General features: G+C 43.0%; 1 protein-coding gene and 1 long non-coding RNA gene across 4 annotated transcripts; one reads left to right on the top strand and one right to left on the bottom strand.

Annotated features, from left to right (window-relative positions):
• The first annotated feature begins 1,997 nt into the window (after positions 1 to 1,997).
• Positions 1,998 to 6,150, top strand: LOC146435702 (uncharacterized). Its single transcript, XR_014853096.1, has 3 exons — positions 1,998 to 2,163; positions 3,745 to 3,807; positions 6,005 to 6,150. It is a non-coding gene; the product is annotated as an uncharacterized LOC146435702 (long non-coding RNA).
• An 8,726-nt stretch (positions 6,151 to 14,876) lies between these two features.
• TFAM (transcription factor A, mitochondrial) lies at positions 14,877 to 24,020 on the bottom strand. Of its 3 annotated transcripts, none has more exons than XM_085064483.1 (7): positions 23,952 to 24,020; positions 22,969 to 23,096; positions 21,012 to 21,082; positions 19,018 to 19,167; positions 17,566 to 17,661; positions 16,609 to 16,665; positions 14,877 to 15,633 (listed from the first exon to the last, which is right to left on the bottom strand). In XM_085064483.1, exons 1-7 carry the CDS (start codon positions 24,017 to 24,019, stop codon positions 15,421 to 15,423), a joined length of 783 nt encoding a protein of 260 aa, XP_084920609.1. In that variant the 5' UTR covers position 24,020; the 3' UTR covers positions 14,877 to 15,420. The 3 variants fall into 3 exon arrangements, with proteins under 3 accessions (XP_084920609.1, XP_084920608.1, XP_084920607.1); XM_085064482.1 differs by lacking the exon at positions 23,952 to 24,020 and adding an exon at positions 23,178 to 23,337; XM_085064481.1 differs by lacking the exon at positions 23,952 to 24,020 and having other exon boundaries at positions 22,969 to 23,290.
• Between the last annotated feature and the right edge of the window lie 742 nt (positions 24,021 to 24,762).

The following is a 24,762-nucleotide window of genomic DNA, read 5'->3' as shown; positions in this document are numbered from 1 at the left end:
AGAGTATCCCACAATGGGATGAGATAAGTCCATGAGTCACACGGTGGGTCCCTGATGGCCCATTGCCTGTCATGCGGGGTGGGTCGTTAGCAGCTGATAATAGCTAACGGATGGCCCATTGCCTGTCATCTGGAGTGGGTCATTAGCAGGTGATAGCAGCTAACGGCCCACAGCTGGTGGTAGTAGAATACTTAACTACATCTATATTGCAACCTAGGACATCAGGCAATATGTTTCAAGACAAAGCAGATGGAGAATACTTACACCCTAGAAGCTTTAAAATGTGATAAATTGCAAATGCGGAATATGGTAAATATGCACATTTCTTCTGTTGTTTTCTGTTCTCCAAGTCTGGAAGAGCATGATCTCACAGCGGTAAAATGTGTATAAATGCAAGTAAGGATGTTATAAAGCTTCCTATTTGTGAAAATATACTTCCAATTTAAATGTTCTGTGAACAGATCTAAGAAACTTAATAATCCACCACTATTAATTTGACTGATTTCTGCACATCTGCCAAGTAAGTTGTGCTTCTAAGTTTTTGTCTTGGTTTGAAAGACAGGTGTCTCCCAAAAGAGGTTGAAATCCTCCCTTGGAACAGAGAATGTGATTTTTCTTTTTTCCCTCCCTCCGAATTATTTAATTTTGTAAATCAAGGGCTGTCAGGCAAAAGTATGGGAAAAAAGGAATATCAGTTCTTTACTAGTATCTATAAACAAACAATAACAATAGCAACCACAACTAGAACCAGAAAACCAATAGCAGGTAACTTGGGAGCTGCCACGCCTTTTCCCGTGTGGTGTAATCACGGTTGCAAGCAGCAGGGGCGCTGTTGAGCTCCCGGCCGGGCAGGGCAGGTGCGATGACTCCTGAGCGGCTGCAGGTGGCGCTGTGGCGCAGGGTCAGGTCAGCCCCAGGCAGCTGGATGATGGCGGACAGGCTGAAGAGCAGGCAGCCAGGCAGCTCGGAGCGGCAGAAAGCAGGAAGGCAGGATCAGGCACTGGCTCCCTCCCGGCTAGCAGCGAGGTAGCAAAGGTTTCTGCAGTCACAGCAGACGCCGCGGTCTCGTACGGCAGAGGGCAGGGGCAGGCAGCAGAGGCAGCCGGACTCTCCCGGCGGCAGCTGTGGGAAAATGCAGCCCGGGGAAACGCGCCCTTCCCAGTGGGAAGAAAAATTGAATCAAAGCTCACCCAGCCAGGAGAGAAGAGAAACAGGGCACAGTTGGATTTCCTCTGGTAACAGCTGGAAAGCAAAGAGCCAGCAGCCTCTACCCTCAGCGTCTGAACCACGAGAGAGCCTTCCCAGGGCCGGCTCTTCCCTTACCGGGCCCCGCCCAAAAACCTAGCTTTTGTCTTTTACAAAAGGCTTGATCGCTCTAAACATCGGACTATTTGTTGCTTAGTAACAGGAATGGGAAGAAATTCTCAACCCCCGACAGTTTTTGATACAACAGCTCTAGGCAACAACAACCTGAAAAACAAATGGAGGTAAGAAAATGGGTAGAGGTGGTACTTTATTTACAAAACAGGCCGGCATATTAGCAGTACTTCAAATTTAGTCAGCAAAGGGAGTTGTCAAGCGTTTGTGCTGTTTTCCCAAATATAGTTCTAGAGGCCCATCTGTGGATCTGTGGATGATTTAAGAGATTGTATAAATCGAAAGGCCAGACACATCTCTGGTGTATCTACCAGGGTAAACCTGTGCGGTGTACCAATCCAGTGATCCGAAATATAACAATCTCATCTGCTCCAAAGCATGTGAGCTACACTTAAGAACCTTTTTTCCCTTTATTTGACATCCTTAACTATACTAGCTGAACACCTGTGTGAACTTTAGGCAGCTTTTAACATTGCTCTCTAAGTTGTTATTGATTTCAAATAACTATATCTCACTTGTCCTAGACACTTGGGAAAAACACTGTTTTCAAGTGGGCTTTTTCACAGAAATACCTTTTAAATCTTACCGTAGATGGTTTTGGTGCATCTTTCTTCTTTTCTTCCTTTTCCTTTGCTTCCAGTTCCGTGTTTTCTCTTTCAATGAGAGTGATTAGAGTATTACACTTCCTTTGCAGCTCCTCCTGCATTACACAAATATTCAATCAGTATCTTAGGCAGCCACTTGATGTAAAACTCCCATTAGAATATTAAAAATGCTGATGTGAAGGTAAGTGTTTCACTGGATCTTGTCAGAGTAACAAAGAATAAAATGTTTCATGATACTTACTGGCTGGCTGGTTTCGCAGGAATTGACTCAATCATAGATGTTTGCTTTTTAAAACACATTTGAATTTAACCCAAATTGGAAAACAGTATGTTAGAATTTCAAACTTCTCCTCCCATTTTGGTTTAACTGCATTTGCCACCTGCTACAGTTGTTGCAAAATTATTACTAGGTAATATATTGTTCCCATGCACCTACCTCAGTATTTCAGCAGCTGTTTTATTAGCCTTAAATTAATTGTCATAGGCATTCGTGAACAAAAAAGAGCAATATATATGTATATACCATTGCAGTTCTGCACTTCAGTAAATTGTCAAATCTGAATTTGTCTTAATTCATCATAGACATTTTCTTTATCAAATCCTAGTTCGTGAAGCATACAGATTAGAAAGCAATCCTCCTCTTCAGTGCAATTCTTCCCTTTATTAGTGATTCGCTCCAATCGAGCCCAGAGACACTTCAGAGACCAAGTCAGAGAAGTGGGTACTTGCTTTATTCGGTGCACCGGATGTGTGGGGAATTGTTTCCACCAAACACACATACCTCAGTACCCCAAAGACACAGTGTTATAGGTAAAATCATGAATATTAATTACATTCTTCAGGATAGGAGTGGTTATACAAATAATTTCTCAGAAGTCATTAATATCATTAGCATGTGCACCACGCATGCTCCGTATGTCCTGGTGGTCTTTGGAGACCCCCAAAGCCCCCTCCAAGGTGAAGGTCCTTCATGGGATGATTCAGCGGTTTCTGTGCTGGTTTCAAATGCATGCTTTAGCTGATAAGCCATCAGGCCAGAGCTGTTACCTACAATTTGAATTTGAATTAAGAGTTCAGCCTTCAGCCCTGGAAGCCACAGACAGGCGCCTGTGCTGGTGGCAGGGGGGCAAAAGCTCAGAGAATCTTTCTCATTAGTACCATAGGATATTCTTAGTTGATGGAAAGGGGCTTTCTATCTCCCAATCTGAACAAAACCAATAAGACCACATAAAGCTAAGAAATAGGTCAGAATTAGCATGAAAGTCTTTTGTATGAAAGCAGTACATCATATGAAGACAGAAGACTGGATCTTTTGTGATCTCCCATGTTAAGTCACCATAAGAAAAGGACTGTAGGTTCAGGACAGTGCATTTATCAAAGCTATCTAAACTCACAAATTCTGGTTTAAACAGCTTTTTAATATTTTGATTAATGGCAGACTTTCACTACATTTGAAAATAGGCAAGATTGGTCAGGATTCAAATGGCAATGATCCTTTTGAACACACAAATCCTCAGGAACCGGTAAAATCAGAGTACGAGTGAAAAGGTATGTGAGAGTGCAGCACACGGTTCAGTTGTGTTCTGGTTTATTGAGTCGGACACTTTTCTTCCCTAGAAGAGAACTAACAGCAAACCTGATGTCAAGAACAATAAAGAGGAATTGACTTTCGTATATTGTTAAAGGGTTAAAAGAGTTAATTATTGTTTGAGTTAGTTAAAAGGGGAGGAAAATTCTGATAAAATGTCTTAATTTACAACAGATCTGTTCACTGCCAAATGTTGGATGGTGAAACACAGACAAGAACAAAAGCCTGCTTTGTTAGGTAAGTCTGTCTTTCCAAGTGCTCAAAACAGGTGTGTCTTTCTCCTCTCTGTTTCTAGCTCCCTCCATCTCCTACTATCTCTGCCTATCTCTGTCTCTTTGCTTATCTCTCTCTATCTTTCTCCTGCTGTCTCTACCAATCTCTACCTCTTTCCATCTCTCTCTGTCTCCGTGTTTTTGTCTCTGTACCCCCATCTCTATCTCTCTCTCCGTTTCTCTCGCTCCTCTCTCTTTCGCTCTCTCTCTCTCTCTCTAGCTCTCTCTCTCTCTCTCTAGCTCTCTCTCCTGTTTTCAGTTACATGTGTCCAGAAGGAACTGTGCTCCTTCCCAAAGCTTGTATTACCAGGAGTTGTTAACACAGCACTCTGGACTGTGTGCTGTAATACAGATGATTGTTACAAACACCAGGGTAGGCCATAGCTAAGGTTGTCACCAAAGCACTTCTGTAGGATGGAAAAGCCATAGGAAGCAATCCTGAGCTTGATGCAAAGAGGCCAATGTCATGCCCAGCATGCCTTCATAAATCAGCAGCACTGGCCAGACATAGGTCCTGCATCTTCCCTCACTAGCATCAGGAAGCAAAGCAGGGAACAGAGCAAACTCACCTTGGTATCAAGAACCATTTTTATGCTGATTCATCTCTGAATTTTGGCTTCTCCTCTTCCAATCTGAGCCATGATCTTCTCTATGTGTTGGAGTTCATTGCATCTTTCCCAGAACACAGCTAAGAAAAGAAAAATTTGTTACCTTCTTATTGTGTGTTGTAGAAGTCAGGGGTTTAATCTTAAAGTATGTTAGCTGTTCTTCCTGTTACCAGAGCTTAGTGCTGTGTACCTACAGACATGCCTTCAGCTGATAAGGAAGCTTCCCTTCCTAGTATCATGGGCTGCAGTATTGCAAATGCTATTTTGGAGGGGGTAGATATAGGAATCTTCAGTTTAAATAAGGTGCAATACAGGCTGGAAATATTTTTGTGTGTCAGTCTCCTCCTCATAGGAAAAAATAAGTTTCTTCAGATAGAAAAAAAAATTTTCTTCAGATAGAAACTGATGTAACAGCAATACGGTTGTACTGAGAGAAGCAAGAGGCCAGCTGAGTGGTCAAAGATAAGCGAGTGCCTAAAAGACAATTAGGTGTTTAAATAAGAATTTTTCACACTTGCAAGCTGCTCTATACCTTTAAAAATGCAGTGCCAAGACCTTGTAGCTATGCTACAGGGGAAACAGTTCTGAGACATGAGAGGAAAGTAGCCAAGTGGACTCAGGTAACAAAACCCAGTGGTTACTGTATGTTCCATCATGTTTACTGTGCCCTGCTCTTGAGGAGGAGGTGGTAAAGGTTAACTACTGTTTAGCAAATACAAGGAAAAGGGGAATCTCTCTCGCTAAGCATTGTTTCTCAGCATTTCCTGCAAAACTTAAGAACTGAAGACAGTGCTACCCGGTTAGATTTAGGATGTAGTGAAGTGGGTCAGCAACAGTTTACATATGCATTTTAGTAAAAAGCCCACTGCCAGAGGGCTGAATAGAGTCTTCTAGGTTTTAGGACAAAACGAGCAGAATTGATGAAAAGCACCAATTCAGAGGAGAGATGGTGATGTGATTCCCCTCAGGTTAAGACCTTTCTCTTCTCTGGAGCCCCCCACCCCTGTTACTAGTTGGACTTGTTGATGACAGTGTCTCGTGAAGATTTTGTTCACAGCCTTGGTTCCCAAGAAGAAGCAAGATAGGAGAGGGGCCTTGTAGCCCCACTGGGCCTTGGTGCTCTGCAATGGCTTTGGTCTTTCTAGCTGAGGGAAAGGGTAAGCAAAAGTAGTGGCAAGGTTACAAATAAAAAAAAGGAAAAAGGCAGAAATCACTCCAGCATCATTCCCCCCCATTGTTTTTAGAGACTAGCAAGACTCTACCTTGACTAGTCTCTACTCCATAGTTAACCACAGCGTCATGTCATCCAGCCAGCTATGAGGAAAAGACTGACTAGAGAGAGAAGTAGTATGAAAAAGGTTGGTTTTTGCTGGCTTTTTTTTTTTTTGCATTTTGCATTTTGTTGGTTTGTGAATTTTTTTTTTTTTGGTTTGTGAATTTTTTTTTTTTTGGTTGGGAGGTTTTTTGTTTGTTTTTTTGAATTATTTAAATATATTTATTTAATCTTTTATTTTTCATTATTTATTTGTTTTTGTTGTTTGTTTTATTATCCAGGCCTCGTTTGGTAACTATGAAGTAAGCGTACCAAAGGCATATTGAAGGGGCAGTGAGCTTTTGGAAAGCTACTTGATGTAGAATTGGAGTGTGATTCCAAATTTGAATGAAAACCTTCTTCATTTTTTATCTTGGATTTCCATAAGAAGAACAATTCATATTGATAAGTCCAAGGCCAGTAGGCAATGAAGAGTTATTTTGTTTTGTAAAACTGCAATAGACAAATCACGGACTTGTTCTAAGGCTGTGATTGTGTCTGAAATATGCCTTTCAAGATGTTCAGACATCCTTCATAGGACCAAAGTTTCTCTTTGTACTGACAGCCCTGAGGGCACGAGCTTGATCTTGATTCAGGAAGCCAAACTTACCAGACATCATGGCTGCATATTGGATACCATTTGTGCAAGTAGTTCGTGTGGAGAGCTTTGGGATAGATTTTGGATTAAAGTTTTATGCAGATTTGGGGGCTCAGTCTGAATTGTGGTGCTGAAGTGCATGGATAACAGACACAAAAAGAGCAATGGAAGTGGTGTGATCTCGTTTTGGATGGGTTTTTGTCTTCTAGTTGTTCCAGGAGCAGAGGTTTTCTTCCCTCTGGAGCAGTGAACGGCGGCTTCTCTGTCCGTACCTTTGCCTTCGGCGAGGCTCATGGGGACCTGGAATGGTCCTTTCGACTTTGTTTCTAAAATCCCTGTTTTTCCGTTTGGCAGAGATTCAGTCTCGGGCCTGGACCAGATGGGCAGGTGCGTGTGGAGAACAGGATGAATCTGCGCAGCTTCTGCAAAGCGGAACTTCAAAGCTGTTCGATACCTCAGCAAGGTAAGCTACTTTCTCACCTGGGCACTTTTCTTGTCATAGACACCATTTGACCTGCACGGCCTGCCGTGCACTAAATATTTCATGAGGACTTGTGTTGTCTCTCTGCCTCAGTTGTATGTGGATTTTCAGGAAGGCTAGAGGCAAGGCCTGAGCGTAGGCCTTGGATGGTTTTCACCGGTTGCACTTGTCAGAGTTTTGAGGGTTCCATTCATGCATTCAGCCTTACCCCCTTGTCTGGGGCAAGCAAGGAATGGACAGATCTCAGGCAATTCCCAAAAGCTGACGAACTTTTCTGCACAATGCGTGATGGACCAAGGCCAAAGGAAGCGCGAGCCTTGGAATGCTAGGGTTGAGCGAAGCTTTCAGCAGCTGCCTTGCTGCGCCAGTGCCAAGATTCAGATTCACCATCTGAATTGTGGTTCTGAAGTGCACAGATAACAGGCACCAAAAGAGCATTGGAAGTGCACGATCTTGTTTTGGATGGGTTTTTGTCTTCTCGCTGTTACAGGAGCAGAGGAGCTCTGCAACAGATTTGGTCTTTCTAGCCGGGGAAAAGGGTAGGCAAAAGTGCTGGTGAGGTTACAAGTGGAAGAAAGAGAAAAGGCAAAAATCCCTCCGCCCCTTGGTTCCACCAGCTTCTGTAGCTTGCCAGTGGTGCCAGTGATGCTGCTTGCATCAGCTTCCACAGCTGGGCAGTCTGTGTAACGGAGGACGCATGGGTGCTTATTGCCTCTGGCCAGAGGTTGCACCACACACCCCAAACCTCCTCCTGACCCATGTCAGCTTGGTGGGAAGTGTGTGTAAACCTGGCTTCTGTGAGCTGTGCTCTCCCCCTACTCCAAACTCAGCTATAGATGATTGTCAGCACAGCTGGTGGCTTTGGCCTTTGTGGGTGCATACCTTTTCTTCAGCCTGAGATTGTTAGCGTGGAAAACACATAATCACTGAATGATTATATGCAGGTGCCTTTATTCGAGCTCGGGAAGCCGGGGTGTAACATCTACCCAAATCTGGCTTCGCCATAGGTTTGAAACAAGTACAATTTTATACCTTTCCTTACAGAACAGTGATGTAATCATATGTTAATCATCAACTTATCATTGTTCCATTGTTTCCCCCCAAGCATGACTTTAAGCCCCCCATCTCCCATAGTATTTCTGATTTATTTCACAGGTGCTAATCCGCATGATTTCACTAAAACAATCCCCATTCTCTAAACAATCTTCATGATCATGTCGCTGAGCCCCGTACATGCAGTGCCTACCTATCCTGTTCCTAAAGCCTATTTTTAACTAGCATTTTAACCCAATGTTAACAAGATGACTGAACAATAGGTTTCCCTATATCTAATCTCAGCAGTTTGACTTTCAATTCAAAGTCTCAGTCAGGTGTCTTCAAGCGAGGCTTCTTTGGTTGCAGATTTCTTTATACAGTATTTGTTACAATGAGCAAAACTTAATGTTGGAGGCATGAAATATTTCAGTCTCTGACATGGGTGCACTTTGGCAATGCTCTACAGGAAGCACAACAAGCACAGAGCTGCACGGTTTCTGTCTTCCCCTTCTGCCCACTAGAGAGCTTCTGTCCCAGTAAGGCATTCTTTGTGGGTGAGAAAGAAATGAACAGCGCTATCCAGGTTGTAAATGAAAGAGGACTGCCCCTTGAATGTGGTGCAAATACAAGTTTCCACACATCAGCAACAAGCTCCAGGGAAACGTATTGTCCTGGCACCGTTGTCTGTGTGAGATGTCATTGAGAGTTACACATTGAGCAGCTGATCGCAGAGAAGAGGTTCCAAAAGAAAGAGGCCATGCTGCAATTGCCTTTTTTTTTTTTGCAGCCTCGAAACTGCACAGCCAACAATGAAACGATCCCTCTTCCTTCACCTGCTAGAGGAAAGATCACATTCTGTCAGTGTCCAAGAGCCAAGATCCACAGTGGAGCTTTTGTACAAACTGCTGCTCACACACAAATGGGGCTGGGCGAGAAAAGTGCTTGGCTTTTGCCTGGGCACTGGCAGAGCTCATGGAAACAACCATACGATGGCACTGTCGTCTTGCAAATGAAGGAAACACACAGAGCCCGGAGTCCCTCCTACTGGGCTTTACCTTCCCGGGGCACTAGATCAGCTGTTCGTGAAGACTGAGTATAGCTGCTTACCTTGTCTAAATATGGTGCTGCCAGAATTTCAGAAGGCCACCTCTGAGAAATGGAAACCATCTGCCAAATCGAATATTCCAGGAGATCAGCTTCCAAAGATGGATACTGACTCCATAACTGTACAAATTGAGGCAGTGCTTCTGCACCAGATACACCAGGACAGAAAGTTTCTGCTGCCCTTGACCATGACTAGGCAGCTTCTTCTCTGCACCTCCAGCACTGGGGCTATGTGCTTTCCTTCCCATGAAAAAGCATTGCCATTTTTCAAGTTCAAGAAGTTGTTGCAGTGTGCTTATAGGATTTTTTGCATATTGATGCTGTTCTAGAGATTTCTCCCTAGCAGAAACCTGTACCATCCCATGCTACAATCTTATTGCTTTACCCCTTTCCACTCCCTGGCTCCTCCCCTTTGCCTTTCCCTGGTTAGCTCTTCTGAGTAACCACGCCTCTCTTCCCTCTCCTGATAACCCTCTGCGAAAGCCTGACTTGAGGTTCACCATCTTGGCTTTCCAGCACTCCGCATCCTCCCCTGCCTCTCCGCCCCTCTCCACCATCCTCTGACCCTTGACTGTGGACCTTGAATAAAATCCCTGGAAACCTCAGATGGTGATCCTGCATTTCTTTCATTGCCATGCCTCCACGGTGACTCACGTTCCCTGCAGCTCCACCGCCTGCTACAGCCATGTGTCTGCCTGGCGTGTTCTGGCCCCGGGCGGCCCCTTACACATTGCAGCGTGGGGTGGCCGTTAGTGAATTGTGACACTGTGCTGCTGCAAGAAGTTACCAAGCAAAGTTGCATACCATCTTCAGTATTGAATATGTCCAACAATTGCTGCTACACAGAAGGGGTCAAGAGAGAAATGTCTTGCTGAACTACACCTCCCCATAGTACTTTAATATCTGCTTCACCAACACTGGCACTATGGCCTTTGCTTCCCAAGGAAAGGCACTCCAAGTCCATTGGCCTTGCCTTGCCTTCAGTACCTTGCCTAGTTTTTCCTAGCCTAACCTTGCTTTGCCTTCCCTTGCCTATGTCTCCCTTGCCCTGCCTACCGCTACTCCCTTGCTTTGCTTTCCCTTGCCTTCCGTGCAGGCAGGGTAATGCAAACCAAGTGTAGGCAACTGTAGGCAAGTCAAGGAAGAGGTAGGGAAGGTAAGAGCAGTGAGGGGAAAGCAAATGGAGTGGCAGGCAAGAGAAGGCCCAGAAGTTGTAGGTAAGGCTGGGCATAGGAAGGTAAGTCCAGTGATGGATAGGCCAGGCAGGGACTGGAAAGAGCTAGGCAATGCAAGGCAAGGCTAGGCAAGAAAGCAAGTCAAAGTCAAAGCAAGGGTATACAAGGCAGTATGAGTCAAGGGACAGGTAAGCACAGCAAGGCAGGAATATGACATATGTGTGTAATCGAGAGGTATAAATCTGGGCATATTATGGGGGGTGTAGAATAAGGGCAGGGAAATGTTATGGTTACAAAGCAAGACCAATGATCTTTAGTATTGAATATTTGATACCACCCACATAACCACTGTGGGTGCATGATTTCAGCAGGGAAAGCAGGGGGAGGGGCCAGAGATAGAAGGGTTACCACTCTCTTACCCAGCTCTCAGGCACCACCACTGCAAGGAGAGAAAACGTGCTGGCACCACCACCACCACTGCCACAGCAGAGAGAAAGCCTGCCTGCAACCCCACCATGGTCATGGTCCAGCCCAGGAGCTGCTGCTCAGTAACTTCTGGCTGCCACTGCCAACTGAGAGAGCCTGCGAGCACCACCACCCCCACTCCTGCAGCAGAGAGAAAAGCCTGCCTGGAACCCACCACAGCTGAGTTCCAGCCTGGGAGTCACCACTTTGTAAGCCATCTTAGAATTGTTTTGCTATTGCAGCCACCTGGACTGCATCACCAAGCACAGTGGAGGTTCCATTCCTTATTTCCACTGGTTTTGGTTTTTTTTTTCCTTGGGCTAGAGGGAGGAAAATGGTCGCTGCAGGAACCCTCTACCATTGTGACTTGTTTCTGGGGCGGCCATGTGACAGCCAGTAGAAGGATAATGCCTGTGAATAGGCACTGCAGTGTAACCTGGACAACACAGAGAGACATGGGCTCCTTTTGTTGGGTGCTCTCTTTAAGGTGCATTTTAGTTTGTTCAGTGGTGAACATCCTTTTTGTGGGTAAAACATTCTCTCTTTTGTACAATGTTTTATTATCATCATTTTGTTTATTGCAATTTCTTCAGTAAATTGTGATTCCAATTCATAATATCTCAGTATTTTTTCCTCCAATATTGACAGGGGTGGCTTGAGTGGCCTTAATTTCCCCACTGAGTTTTAAAAACAAGCACACCCATGACTTAGATATATTGATGTTTATATTCCCTAAATTACACAACTACCTGAGCAACACTGGATATGTGGAGGAAGAGCATTTAAATATTTCCCGTCAGTGAGGTGCACTCCAGGTGCATTAATACTACCTGCAGAGGTTAGAACCACCATATCTTCAGCATTCCAGCCCTCTGGTAGAGTGTGGCATTAAGTTCACCTGCATGTAAGAGCTTTTATCCCATGGTTAGGGCTTGCTGGACTAGTAAGAATGATCAGGAATGTGTCATTAAAATTAGAAAAAGCCATTAATGAAAGCACAGATAGTGTTATAGCCTGCGGGAAGAAATCCAGCTAGTAGCACAAATGGTGAAATAGAGTTGATGAGCCTTAGACTGCCTGTCAGCAGCACCGCACAGCGCATGAGCAGTACCGTAGAATAGCTGCCAGCTTTATATCAATCCAGACCATAAAAGCCAAACTGATAGGATGACACACATTCAAAAGTATTGTCCATTTCAGGACAGGATTTTGCCCTCAATCTGTGCGGCCAACCTCTTGGTTCCCGGACTTAAGCACAGGACTGTGTCCTGATTTCAGCCAGGACAGGGTTAATTTTTTTCAGTAGCCAGGAGGGGAATGGCCAGAAACCAGAGGTTATTTTAGACCACCTCTTTTCTGAGGAGAAGGGATTCCCTTCTGTTTGAGTAAGCATGGTGCCACTTCCAAGCCCAGACAGAGGGAGCACTTTGGGCGGCATCAGTTCTAAGATGGAGGGAGCAGTCAGGATGGCATGACTGAAATCTGGTCAGACTTTCTGGTGAACATTTTGCATGTGAATCACTCTTTTGCACATTTCTTTTATTAATATTGTTGCTGTTACTATTTGTTTTCTTATCACATTGCTGTTTCCAGTAGATTGTTCCTTCTTCAACCTAAGATCTTTGCCCTTTGTGCCTGCAATTGTCCTCTCCAGCCACCACAGGGGAAGGAGGAGTGGAGGGAGGAGTGAGAAGCGTTTTCAGTGGGAGTGCTAAATATGATTCCTAAACCACAAAAACTGTGAACTTAAAGAATTTTAGATGTTGTATTTGCTACCTTACTGTACTTTGTAATTTTATGTGTGTGTTCACAGTGTTTTATGACATGATACACTCATCATCTAGGGAAAATACTGAAAAGCACAGTTCAGCCAGAAGGAAGGCATGTATCGGCATGTTCACCAGGGACAGACTGTATGCACCTCTTTGGAGCAGGAACACCAAGGGAAATACGAAATTACATTAACTGTAACTTTACTTTTTCCCATCCCTCAAAGAAAACTATATAATTACAGCTTTAGCAGGAAGGAAGGTCAGAGAAAAATCCAGTATAACTTTTGCGATCAGTCAACAGGCTGAACCTGTCTTCTTCCCCACAGGGGGTGATTGTCTTGCTCTGCTCTGTACTGGTGCAGCCTCACCTCAAGTCCTGGGAGCAATTTTGGGCACCACGATACAAAAAAGACATTAGTCTACCAGAGAGCACTGAAAGGAGGGCCACAAGGATGGTAAAGGATCTGCAGGGGAAGCCTTATGAGGAGATGCTGAGTCTTTTGCCAACTGACAGGGGCAATTCAAAAGACACATATACCAATGGAAAGAATGCTCTTATTTTACTATGAATATTAAGGCGACACAAAAGTAAAATAATACATTGAATGAAACCATGCCTGGCTTTAGCAACAAGGAAAAATAAGCAAGGTAATGATTATTATTATGCGAGAGAAAGGATAGTGATTGAGAAAGATACATCACCAATTGCCTAAATACTTTCCATTATCCAGAGTATGCATTCTCTGGGGAGCCCCCTTTAGCAGCAAGGACCTCGAGAACCCTTCCCAGCATGTGGAAAAATCCTATGTGGTATGTCCACCATAGGTGAGGTCTCTGAATTCACCCCAAAAGTGGGTCCAGCTTTTATAGGCCCAAATCAGCAAGTCAAAGTGGCCTGATTCTATTTTTAGTGCAGAAGCACCTGGTTCTGATGGCACAGCTCCCATCCAGCAGGGGCCAGGGCTTGGCCAGAGCCCAGGCCTTGTCTGGAGAGTTTCCCTTAAAATACCCTACAAACAAACAAGTAAATTCATTTCAGTTGTGAAAGTTTCTTAAAATGATACATTTCTTGCAGATAACTACACAAGATTATGTGAAAGTTTCTAAAGCAGCTGGTTTGGTGTTAAACAGCTGGCATAAGAGTCTTGGTCATATATTATTAGCTAAATAATACTGATGGTGTCAGTCACGTAATGTCTAGGGTTCATCTTGTAAGTCAACTCTGGCTGAGGCCTGATGCTCAGGCCTCAGCACATCTGAAGTTACTTGGGTTGTTCACCCTGGTAAACAGGATATTGAGGGGGAGACCTCACTGATGTCTTCAACATCCTCTTAAGAGGCAGTGGAGGGGCAGGTACCGATCTCCTCATTCTTGTGGCCAGTAACAAGACACAAGGGAATGGCTGGAGCTATGTCAGGGAGGATTAGATTGGGTATCAGGAAAAAGTTCTTAGCCAGAGGGTGGTTGGGTGCTTGTGGGGTTGCAGAGGGAGAGGCCCCCCAACATCCCACAAGAAACCAAAGAACCGGATGCCGAGAAGTATTGATCAGCACAGGATCTGAAGCAGATAAGCAGGCTTCCTTCTCTCCCCTGGGACGAACAAGCTGTCAAACCTAACAAGATGTATTGGGGAATTGTAAAATGCTGAGAAAACAAGAGACAACTTCTCATGCTAAAAACTATATATACTGTATGTCTTTGTAATAAAATCAGAATACGTATTACATACAGTGATTCTCATTACGTATGCTACAGGCACTGAACGGGCTCTCCAGGGCAGTGGTCACAGTACCAAGCCTGTCTATGTTCAAGAAGTGTTTGGATGTACTCTCAGGCACAGCGTGGGATTGCTGGGGCATCCTGTACAGGGCCAAGAGTTGGACTTATTGATCCTGATGGGTCCTTCAACTCAGGATATTCTGTGATTCTACAATTCTATGTGCACTGAATGATTATCTTGAGTTGGTTCATGCTGGCAATCAGAGCTTGTCTATAATTGCTTCCGATTTATTTCTGCAGTCAACCTCAGGGCATTGACATTTATATGACAGCGTGCAAGGCCAAGTTGGATGGGGCCCTGAGCAACCTGATTTAGTGAATTCCCACAATCCTTCCTATGGGAGGGGTGTGGGAACCATGTGATCTCGAAGGACCCTTCCAACCCAAGTCTTTCTACAATTCCATGATTATTTTGTGGGTCACTCAAAAGAGATGAGATCCACCAACTACAGAAAAAGTTGGCCTGACTTCTAAACACAGATTCCTCAAAATACCTGTGAGACTTCACTAATATGGAGAGACCCCAGGAAAGAAACCAACCACCTCTTCAAAATACCTGTATTTATTACATCAAAACTCAGAGTCCTAACAGTTCACATTGTTTTCCTTCTCCTTCTAGGCTGTCCCAAATGTGACAACAGCAAGACAAAAGTGTTTGTATGTATCCAAACAAAACCATGCAATGAAAGTCCAATACAGGTATGTTCCTACAAAACTTGTACGGTCTTTAATTAATGCAACGTTAAGGGACATACACGGATTGACAGGTACCAAAAGACAGATGCATAAAATAAAAGCTTGCATTTTACATTTTTTGTGCCTGTTGTTGAAATGTAGAACATTTCACTACCAATAATGTGGAGGGAATGAAACAGCAGGCGTTAACTCGTATTTCAGCTCTTATTTACAGAATTTAGATGGTAACATTGTAGAATATTCTTTCTTTCATAAAGAATTTTTTTTTCATTTAGAAAAAACCTTATAAAAGCTGGCTATTATCTAGCATTACTGGAGAGCTCTGCTGATGTCAGTGGGTATCAGTATTCACAGCTTGATTAACCGATTGCTGTTATACAGTTCAGGCTATAGCTGCAGTGATTATTTCAGTCAGTTCTGAGAGACAGTAACTCCTCTCTTACTTGATCACCTTTCCAATAGGCCCTTCACGGGTCTTCCAAATTTCAATGCTACTGCTGACTGCAGCATTAACACAGCAGGGTAGAAATATGACAACCAAAGGAGATTTCTTTATTCTTCGGATTTTTTTAATTTTGCCTTGTTTCCACCTGAGGAAGCTTTGGGTGTTTCAGCTTGCTTTGCAGTTTCAGTAGGTTTCTTTTTTAGCCTTTGCTTTTTGGAACGCACCAGGTCTTCACGTCCCAGTTCAACCATTTTTGCTTCCCATGATTTCATTTCATTCTCATACCGAACCTTATCATCTTCAGCAAGCTGCAGGTATGGCTGAAAGAAAATCAGGTATCAAGAGTTACAGAAGGGGCTTTTCCTGGAAAACTGCTGCAACACAAAGGTAACTTAGAACACCTGTGCAGTGAACCGCCCAGGCATTTGATTTTGCCTCAAGCTAACTGAAAAAAAAAAGAAAAAAAAAAATCAAACTTGCAGTAAAATACAAAGCTTTTGCACTAAATTGCAGTTACGCCAACAGCTGGCCATTCCTGAAGAGGAAGTTTATTCAGTACTGCTACTAACAGCTAAGGCTTTTTAATTTGAGCGCTAGTTTGAGAAAGCTGGATTACTTGAGGAACAGGAATAGATATTGCTGTAGAATGATATCAAAATATTTTTCTACAGTAAGAACACGAACCTAGGCTATATCTTAAGTACACATTAAAAACCACCTGGAGGAAGGGCATTCAGAAGAAAGGATAGTAGAATACAGAATACCTGAAAATGTCAAGGTTTAGTTTAGATTTCAATACAGTACTCCTCCACGTTTGATTTGCTCATCTGCAGGTTCATGGTTCAGTACACTGAGAAAGCTGTCAGAAGATTACCCCCCAGAAAACCAAAGTTAATAAATTACTCTGTGCACATCACTTGTAGATTTCTGTTGCTTTTCCTTGTCAGAAGTCTTTCCATGAGCAGCAAAATCTTATGCTGGTGTTAAAAGATACTATGGATTATTAGAAAAAAATCGGATTGTTACACCTTCTTCTCTAGATGTTGCTTAGCATCCACTTTAAAGCACACTGAACTTCCATCCTATCCCACTGACTCACATTTCAACAACACGATTAATGAAATGGTCACTACTGGAATAAAGGTAATGATAATCTTTTTCAAGATGCATTAAGATTTTGGAGTATGTTCCTCAGCATCATATTTTGAGCAATTGATTTTGTGTAAATCTATCAGTTTTGACTCAACTTTGTAATTCTGATTAGATCACAGCCCCACCCAAATCCTCTGACATACCTGCTTTTGGGAAGTAGACAGTTTTTGCCACGTATCAATTACTTTCTTCAGCTTTGCCTAAGGGACACAGAAGATGCAATACATGAAGGTTATTTTAGGAGCAGACTGACTTCAGAGAAGTACAGATGAATGCTGTATGAGTGGAAGTCAAGCATAAATCAGTGCAAAAAAAGCACCAAGTCACAAAAGCTTACATCCCCTTATTTACCCTTTTAATGTAAGTGAATAATAAACCATATAGCTCGAAACAAGCTGCTTCGAGCCACATTTACAGCCCAGGCCTCAGCTTACTGGAGAAGCCTGCCTTGTACATGGAAAACTGAGGAACAAACCATATCCACAATCCCGACTTACTGACTAATGTGTAGGGTAAGGAACACATGAGGCACACAGGGCAGGTCTCCAACACTTCGAGTGCTATAATCCACCAGTGTAACTTATATCAACCCAAAGCATAGTTTACTGCAGAATTTTTGAGTTTGCTGAGGCACTCTTGCATGTTCTGTAACATCAACTGAGCTATAGGAGGTGCGATAAACTGCTACTGCCGGAATAGGAATACACCACCACAATTCTTTGAAAAACTATTATATTTCTACATCAAAACAAAGATGAGTAATTTTTTCCTTACAAAAGGAACAGATGAAGTCTGTAACAACAAAATGCAAAAAAGAGCACAAACGCTTCAAGTCTGTATACCTATACAGGTCATGCCAGCACCATGTACAGCAGTACAGCCAGATCACCACAGCTTAAAAAAAATAACCAATTTTTTTATTTGCAATGATTCAGCATCCAGATGCTGAACCACTGAACAGTATCTTTGAAAATAACAGAATCTAAACTAGGTTTTTCTGAATACAATGGATATATTTTAAAAAAACTCAAAAAACAACACAAAAAAAAAAAACCACCCAAAAAAACCCCCAAACCCCCAACAAATCTTTCCTGGCTTACCACAGGTGAAATTCCTTCACTTTCCTGAAAATTTTCTGACAGGAAAATGTTAAAGCCGCTACGAGCTCTTTTAGGTTTTCCAAGCAGATTCAATTCCTTTTAAAAAAAGAGAAGTTATTTCATCTACCAAGCACGTATTTTGTCCAAAGCTAAACCTAGCATTTGTCTTTATATTTTATACAAAACCAAAAATTCATTCTTTGATGTTTTGTTCTGTAAACTGGACTGTATGTCAAGATGCTCTTAGCTTTTCATAGTTTAGCATTAGTCTTGAAAAGCACTAGCAACTTGAGTTTTCACAAATTGTTGAAAAAGCATTTAAATCTGATTCTTACTTCCGCTAAGTCTTCCAGAAACCAAAGAGTGTTACTGAATTCCACTCTGTAAGAAACTCATGATGACAGGTTTTCTATTATTCTTCAGTAAGGCTTCAGTTTCTGGTGTGAAAAACTGCCTGCTTGCAGAGAGGAGGGCAGACACCTATCTGTGCAAGGTGAGAAGATGGAAGAACTGGGTTTCTGGTATCAGAATGCTTTGCCTATGGGGGTAATGACTAGAGAATAAAAGTACAGCAAGTTATAGATGCAATTACACTTCCTGTTTTAGCCAGTCCTGACATTCCCACTGGAGCCTAGGTGCTGTAAATTAACACCTGTTTAGGTATTAGACATGCCAACTAAATTTCTTGTGGTACCATACTCTAAAAAGAGCAGAATCATTTAGATTAAAAACTCTCTCTAAGTAGGGGTCTTTTAAACCAAATTATTTTTGCTTTTGCCAATTAAGGCAATGCCACACCAGCAGTTTAATTCACAAAAATAAGTTAGCAATACCTAATCCCTTTGATTTCACCAGACAAACCATAATATTGTACCTTTACAGATGGTTCTGTCTCTAAGGATTTATACATAAGCCAGCCAAAAGGGAATAGGGAAGATGGTCCTTATGAATACGCTAGTAAAGGACACAAACAGATGTCACAGCAGCAGCTACACAGTGGCAGAGTCCAAAGAAGGGAAGGAAAAAAGGCTACTTCAAACAGCTGCTACCTTGTAGGGGCTAATGAGGTAACACATACAAGGTCTTTGTGAAAAGCTATTTCTGGATGTGTTCCCAACTGAATAAAGTGTTGCTGGTCCAAATGTCTTTTATTGCCTATCCTGTCTCTGGTAGCTCTAGAAATAGTGAGAAAAAAGCATAGAGAAGCTACCTCTAAGCACAAAGATATGTGCTAGTTCTGTGCTCTTCAAGCACAGGAAAACCACTGAAATAGCTGCTAACAACAGTAATTATTTTAGTCCATGGCATTCTGAGGGGTTTCTGTTTGTTGTGTGTCTTTTTTTATTCTGAGTTGCTTTTGTATTTCTAACACATGCTTCAACTCTTCATATACTAGACAAACAGACTTCAGGTTTCTTGAGAGAAAAGAAACCTGAATTTCAAAATACTTACTCTTTTTGCCCTGATTGATCTTCTCTTTGCCAGTTGTTTTCTCCTTTCCTCTTTCAAAGCGGCAGCCTGGGCTGGAGTCAGTTGGGCTTTATAAGTGGCCAGCTGCTCTCCGTATCTTTTCCAGTCTGTCTTTCTTGCTTCCTCATAAACCTACAGCACAAACCACCACCAGCCTTAAACAGATGTTTAAGGTGCTTCAGTCAGAAGCACCTGACCATTAGACAAACTAACACTTCTAATCTATGAGTAGAAAAATTACAGACTGAAAAAAATTACCCTAGAACATTAGGTTTTCATCTGTTTGATTCCTTGTTCTACATTTCAGAGACACAAAGGGAAAGATACACAGAGCGAAGAGTCCAGAAGGGATGTGAGAACACCCCAATTCTATAGAACAAAGATATTTCCTTTAGAAAACTACATTTAGTTTCTAACCGCATGTAACTGCTAACTGAATCAAGGAACTACAATCATTACTTTGCTATAAATGGCATTTAAATTCAGCAATGATCAGCAAGTCCTAGAGCTGCTTTACATTAACCCTTGAAACTGCCACTCTTAGAGAAACTTCACAGCTTATAACTTAAAGTTAATTTCACGACTCTTAAAAAAATTTACGTGAAGCAAAAGAAGTTGGTCCTTTCATCAAAATTAACTGAGGTTTCACCTAACTTGTACTTACAAACTTACACAACTTGTATTATACATGTAATGCCATATTCAAAAAGAAAAAATTGGTTTGCAGCCCCACAGCCACATAGAGTGAGAGCTGTGTAATTTCTCTGGCAACAGATTAAAATCATTCAAGCCAAGGTCACATACAAGCACAAATGTCTATCTTCCTGTATTGGGTTTGCATGACCAGAGTTTGGTGGTGTGGGGGGTACAGGAATGGTACCTATGAGAAGCTGCCATGTCTGATGGAGCCAAGGCTAGTCAGGCCCAAGAGACACCTGCTGTTGGCCATCAGCATCAGTGGTGGCACCTCTGGGATAACAGAGTCAAAAAGGAGAAAAAGAAAACTGCACAACTCCAGACAGAGAAATATCAGAAGAACATTTCTACCAATCCCAAGGTCAAGGAAGGAGGGGCAGGAGATGCCCCAAGCACCAGAGCTAAGGTTCCCCTTCAGCCTGGAGAGCAGCCCATAGTGAGACAGTTGTACCCCTGCAGACCATGGTGGTGCATGGGGGAGCAGAGATCCAACTGCAGCCCATGGAAGACTCCACACTGGAGTAGGGGGATGAATAAAGGGGGCTGTGACCCTGTGGGGGACCCACAATAGAGCAGCCTGTTCCTGAAGAGCAGCAGCCCAGGGAAAGGAACACGTGCTGGAGCAGTTCCTGAAGAACTGCAGCCCACGGGAAAGACTTGCATTGTGAACAGTTCATTCAGGACTGTCCCTTGCAGGAGGGACCCCATGCTGGAAGTTGTCCCACTGAGCAGAAAGGAGCAGCAGAGACAACATATGATGGGCTGACCTCAGCCCCCACACTCTGTCCTCCTGCACTGCTGGCAGCAGGAGGCAGAGAAACTGGGAGTGATGCTGAGCCTCGAAAGAGTGGGGAGTAGGGGGAAAGGTGTCTTAGGATTTAAGTTTTTATTTCTCATTATCCTACTCTGATTTGGTCAGTAATAAACTGATTTCCCAAGTGAAGTTTGTTTTGCCCTGACAGTAACTGGTGAGGGACCTCTCCCTGCTTGATTCTGACCCACAAACTTCTTGGTGTATTTTCTTTCCCCTGCCCAGCTGAGAAGAGCAGCTGAGAGTGGCTTTGGTGGGCACCTGGCATTCAGCGAGGGGTCACCCCACCACACTTCTCCTGAGCTATTTCAAAGCTCCCAATTGTTTTGATGTCTGAACCTTTGTACACACAACCAAACAACCAAAAAAAAACCCACCAGACTAAACAAAAAAAACACAAGAGACACCAAATCAAATAAAAATCCACCACCTGCAGAGTTCAAGGTATTCAGAAAGGATACAATCTTACCTGCTTCTGTGACGCTGGTAACTCCTTCCACGCACCTGCTAATTTTTTAATCAGTTCCAGGTTGCTTGCTTCTGTACATTAAAATGAGAAAGCCCAGAAATAAAGATCAACACTGTATCTTTAGTACGCTTCTTCAATTTTTCCCAAGGAAAGCTGTCACAATTATCATCCTCTGGTACAAATGCACTTTTGTCCTTTCATAAAACTACCTCACTGTGCCAGTTAAAGGGCACTGCAATATTTGGGGAATGGGGAAGAGTCACTGCTCACTGGAATAAAACATTCCGTTATAAACAGAAGCATCATTTCAAAGCAGCTATTATCACTCCACAAGAATTTCATATTTTTTGTCTTTTGAGCTGGATCCTTTTCTGTACAATGCAAAATGGTCTGAATCTGGAGGGGGGGGGAGCAGGAAAGAAACCAAAAGTAAAATTTCCAGTTCTAAGGCTTTTAGCAAAAAGAATCTGCTGAATTCTTCATTCAAGTATAATGTGACTTTATCCACTTGACATACAACATATACATTTATTATCCTTTACTTTCAGTGTTATTCAAAAGAAGTTAAAAAGAAAACAAGTAACTTCCTTCTCCAAGAAACAACTTGTCTACTTTTGTCTACTTTTTCAGCTGATTGCCTTTGCCCCTGGCTCTTGCACTGCGGTCATTTGATGAGGCCTCCAGCCAGACTTGAATTTGCAAAGGGAAAAATTAATAACAAACAAACCAAGCAACCAACCAACCACAAAAAGGCCCCATGCAAACAAGCCAACAAACCCCAAACAAACCCAAGTGTAGAGCAAAGAGGATGTAAGGTTTTCTTTTCTTGAAAAATCTTTTACAAGCTTTCACTGTCCTTCACACTAAAAGAAAAAACAGAGAGCTTCTCTCCCACCTCTGATGTAAAGCTCAGCCACCTCAGTGGTGGAAAAACATATCTAAGCTCTTGTCAGTAACCTGACTTTCAGAATTCTATGAAAACAAGACAATGGGAAGGTTTTAGTGCAAGTACATCACCTTGAAACCTTTGAAAATGAGATGCTTTGACCAGTGATAAAACAAATCAGGAACAAGAAACCCCCAAATTCTCAATTCGTATATAAGATCCAGTATGTTTATTTGCAGATTATTCAAATTTTGGAAATGTGGAAAACACTGGTGTGGTATGTAACTGCAATAAACCCTGATAGTTCAGTTACCAACATATGAGTGTGTGGAACTCTTGAACTGGTGAGCTAAAAAGGGTATCAAATGATTTTCCCTACTTAAATCTTCCTCAGGATTTGCCCAATATGACCATACTTCTTTAAACATTTTAACAGTATTTCAAAAACAACGTATCTTTCTATTTTGCAGCTCTCTGGCAAGAGTGACCGCATTGCCTGTAAGTCAAGTTTTTGCTAGTAAATCAAACATATTCCCAGAAAACCATTTTCCTCTAAATAAACTTACTTTTTTCCCATATACAGTGATACAACCCAGTACCTGTAATTTTTCAATTACTAAGCCTCAAAATAAAATAATACACAGCTCATAGTATCAGCAAATGTGTACTTCAAATACACAGAGGTCCAAAAATAATTGAGAATCACAAACCATTGTTAACATGTATTATCTAGGTGAAATATTTCATCAAACATTTTTACAGTTACACACATATTCACTTTTTTGACTTATGAAGCACGGAAGACAAAGCAGGCACGTGCAGGCAGTGAGTATGGCCATCCTGGATTCACTTGGGGAATGGTACGGATAAACAGATGGGCTGGGTCTCTGAGATCACGACTTTAGATCGTTCCCGAGGTTCGGTTTTACAAACAGACGGGTTGTATCCGGTTTCCTGGCTCACCCCACTCTGCGGGGCGCAGGCCGTGAACCCACTCTAGGGGATGGCGGTATCTAAGCCCCGGCGCCCAACCGCGCCAACAGCTGGCCCCCCTCCCCTCACACCTCGTACCTGGGTTTTTTTCCCTAAAAGCAGGACGGTTGTCTATCACAAAACGGAGATAGGCGGTGAGGGGCCGCTTCGGGCGCTGATCCGAGCTGATCCCCCGAGACAGGCACTGTTCCGCAGCGCCACCAGCCCTGCACACAACGGCACTGTCGAGGAAGGTCCCGGTCCCCGTTCCCCGCTCCCGCAGCCTCGCTCCCGCTCCCGTCCCGCACCGGAGGAGCCGCCGCCCGCCTATGCCCGTGCCCGTGCCCAGGCCCAGGCCCGCGGCCCGGCCCAGCAAGACTCCCACCGCCGCCGCCGCCGCCGCCATCCCGCCCCGTCGCGCCTGCGCAGGAAGGGCGCGCGGCACCCTGGGACAGCAGCGCGAGGGGCGGGAGCAGGGCGAAGGCGACAAGGTGACCCCGCGGCACCGCCCCCCACGGGCCCGCAGGGTCGCTGAGTGCCCCCGCAGGGGGCGTCCTGCGGCAGAAATTTGTAACGGAGAGATGAGGAAGCAACTGGGCACTAAGTAACCAACTCAGCTGATGACGTGTGGCCAAAAACTAACCCCTCGGCTTCACTGATTTCTTCGCAACGGCAAGCTTTTGGGAGCCGCTGTGTCTGAAACAGCAGACGCCACACCTCAGACCAGTTCCCGGGGAAAAAAGATTTACTGTTTTTTCCCCCCATGGTAGTAAACAGCACAGAAGTGAGTAACCTTTCAGCCCTGCCCATGAAAACGTAAGCTGTATAAAAAGTGTTAATGGAGGAGCTCTGAAGGTGCAGTAGTGGAGATGCTACTGTCCAAAGATTAAACCAAACCACTTAACTGCATGACTGAAGTTTTAAATAATGTATATATAATTTAATTCCAATAATTTCAAAAGCAGAAGGGTTGAACTGCTAGGAGTATTGTAAGAATCAAAGGCTTAGCTTCACACCTCTAAACCAGCATGATCATAAGACAAGTTCCTTTTTAATATTTACATATGCTTAATATGTCTTACACATATTTTTCAATCCTCCTGCTGGTTTTCAATCCTCCTGCTGGTTTCATACTGTGGTGGAAAGTCATTCCTGTATGCATGGCACAAAGCAGAAACATTACCAGTTAAAGTACAAATGTTCTCAAACCATCTCTAACACAAAATGATAAACCAAAAGAAACTAAGTCGAACTTCCAATTTCACACAGTTCAGTACAGATACTCCAAAAATTTAAATAACTTCTACTACAAATACATTACTATTTGCCTAGAAAAAATAAAACCTCTGGGAACACATTCTGATGGTCAGTTTCCTACGATCATTCGAGCAAGAAGTATAAATTATGTCTTTGCCTTCCTAGCTACATTGTCCTAGATCAAGTATAATGAAGCACCCAGTAATAAAAAAAATCCATTTATTCATCTTGCAAAATGTAGTGAACAGGCTTAAGATTATTAGAACCACTCTCAATCAAGCTGCTGTTTCAAATGTCATCCTTACTTCATTGATAAAACTAGCATAGAAATTATGTTTTCCCATATGTGACCAACTTAAGGTCAGTAAATCAGCAAACACAAAGCTAATATTCCACTTGTAGGAATAAAAGCTCTTACTGTGCAGGCTTACCACCCATATCCCAAATTCCAATTCGACACATATTAGAATAAAAAACAACAACAACAACACAAACAAAAAACCCCAAAATCAAATATATTTGTTGTCTTAAAAATGTATTTTATGACGACAAATTTCCCAACTGCAAGTCATTTTTCTTTCATGTGGAAGATACAGATGACATTTTGTCATCCTTTTTTACTTTCAAATACCCAAG

Source organism: Lichenostomus cassidix, chromosome 6 (genome assembly GCF_008360975.1).
Source record: "Lichenostomus cassidix isolate B80296 chromosome 6, HeHo_3.0, whole genome shotgun sequence".
Lineage (NCBI taxonomy): Eukaryota > Metazoa > Chordata > Aves > Passeriformes > Meliphagidae > Lichenostomus > Lichenostomus cassidix.
This window is presented reverse-complemented; position numbering and strand designations above follow the sequence as displayed.

Excerpts from the sequence above, each read along its gene's own strand:
- TFAM (XM_085064481.1), bottom strand. The coding sequence starts at position 23,275 with ATGGCGGCGGCGGCGGCGGCGGTGGGAGTCTTGCTGGGCCGGGCCGCG. Across the intron at positions 19,168-21,011 it reads TACCAGCGTCACAGAAGCAG|GTTTATGAGGAAGCAAGAAA; the intron begins GTAAGATTGTAT and ends TTTGTGCTGTAG. Across the intron at positions 15,634-16,608 it reads TGTCTACTTCCCAAAAGCAG|CCATACCTGCAGCTTGCTGA; the intron begins GTATGTCAGAGG and ends ATTTTCTTTCAG.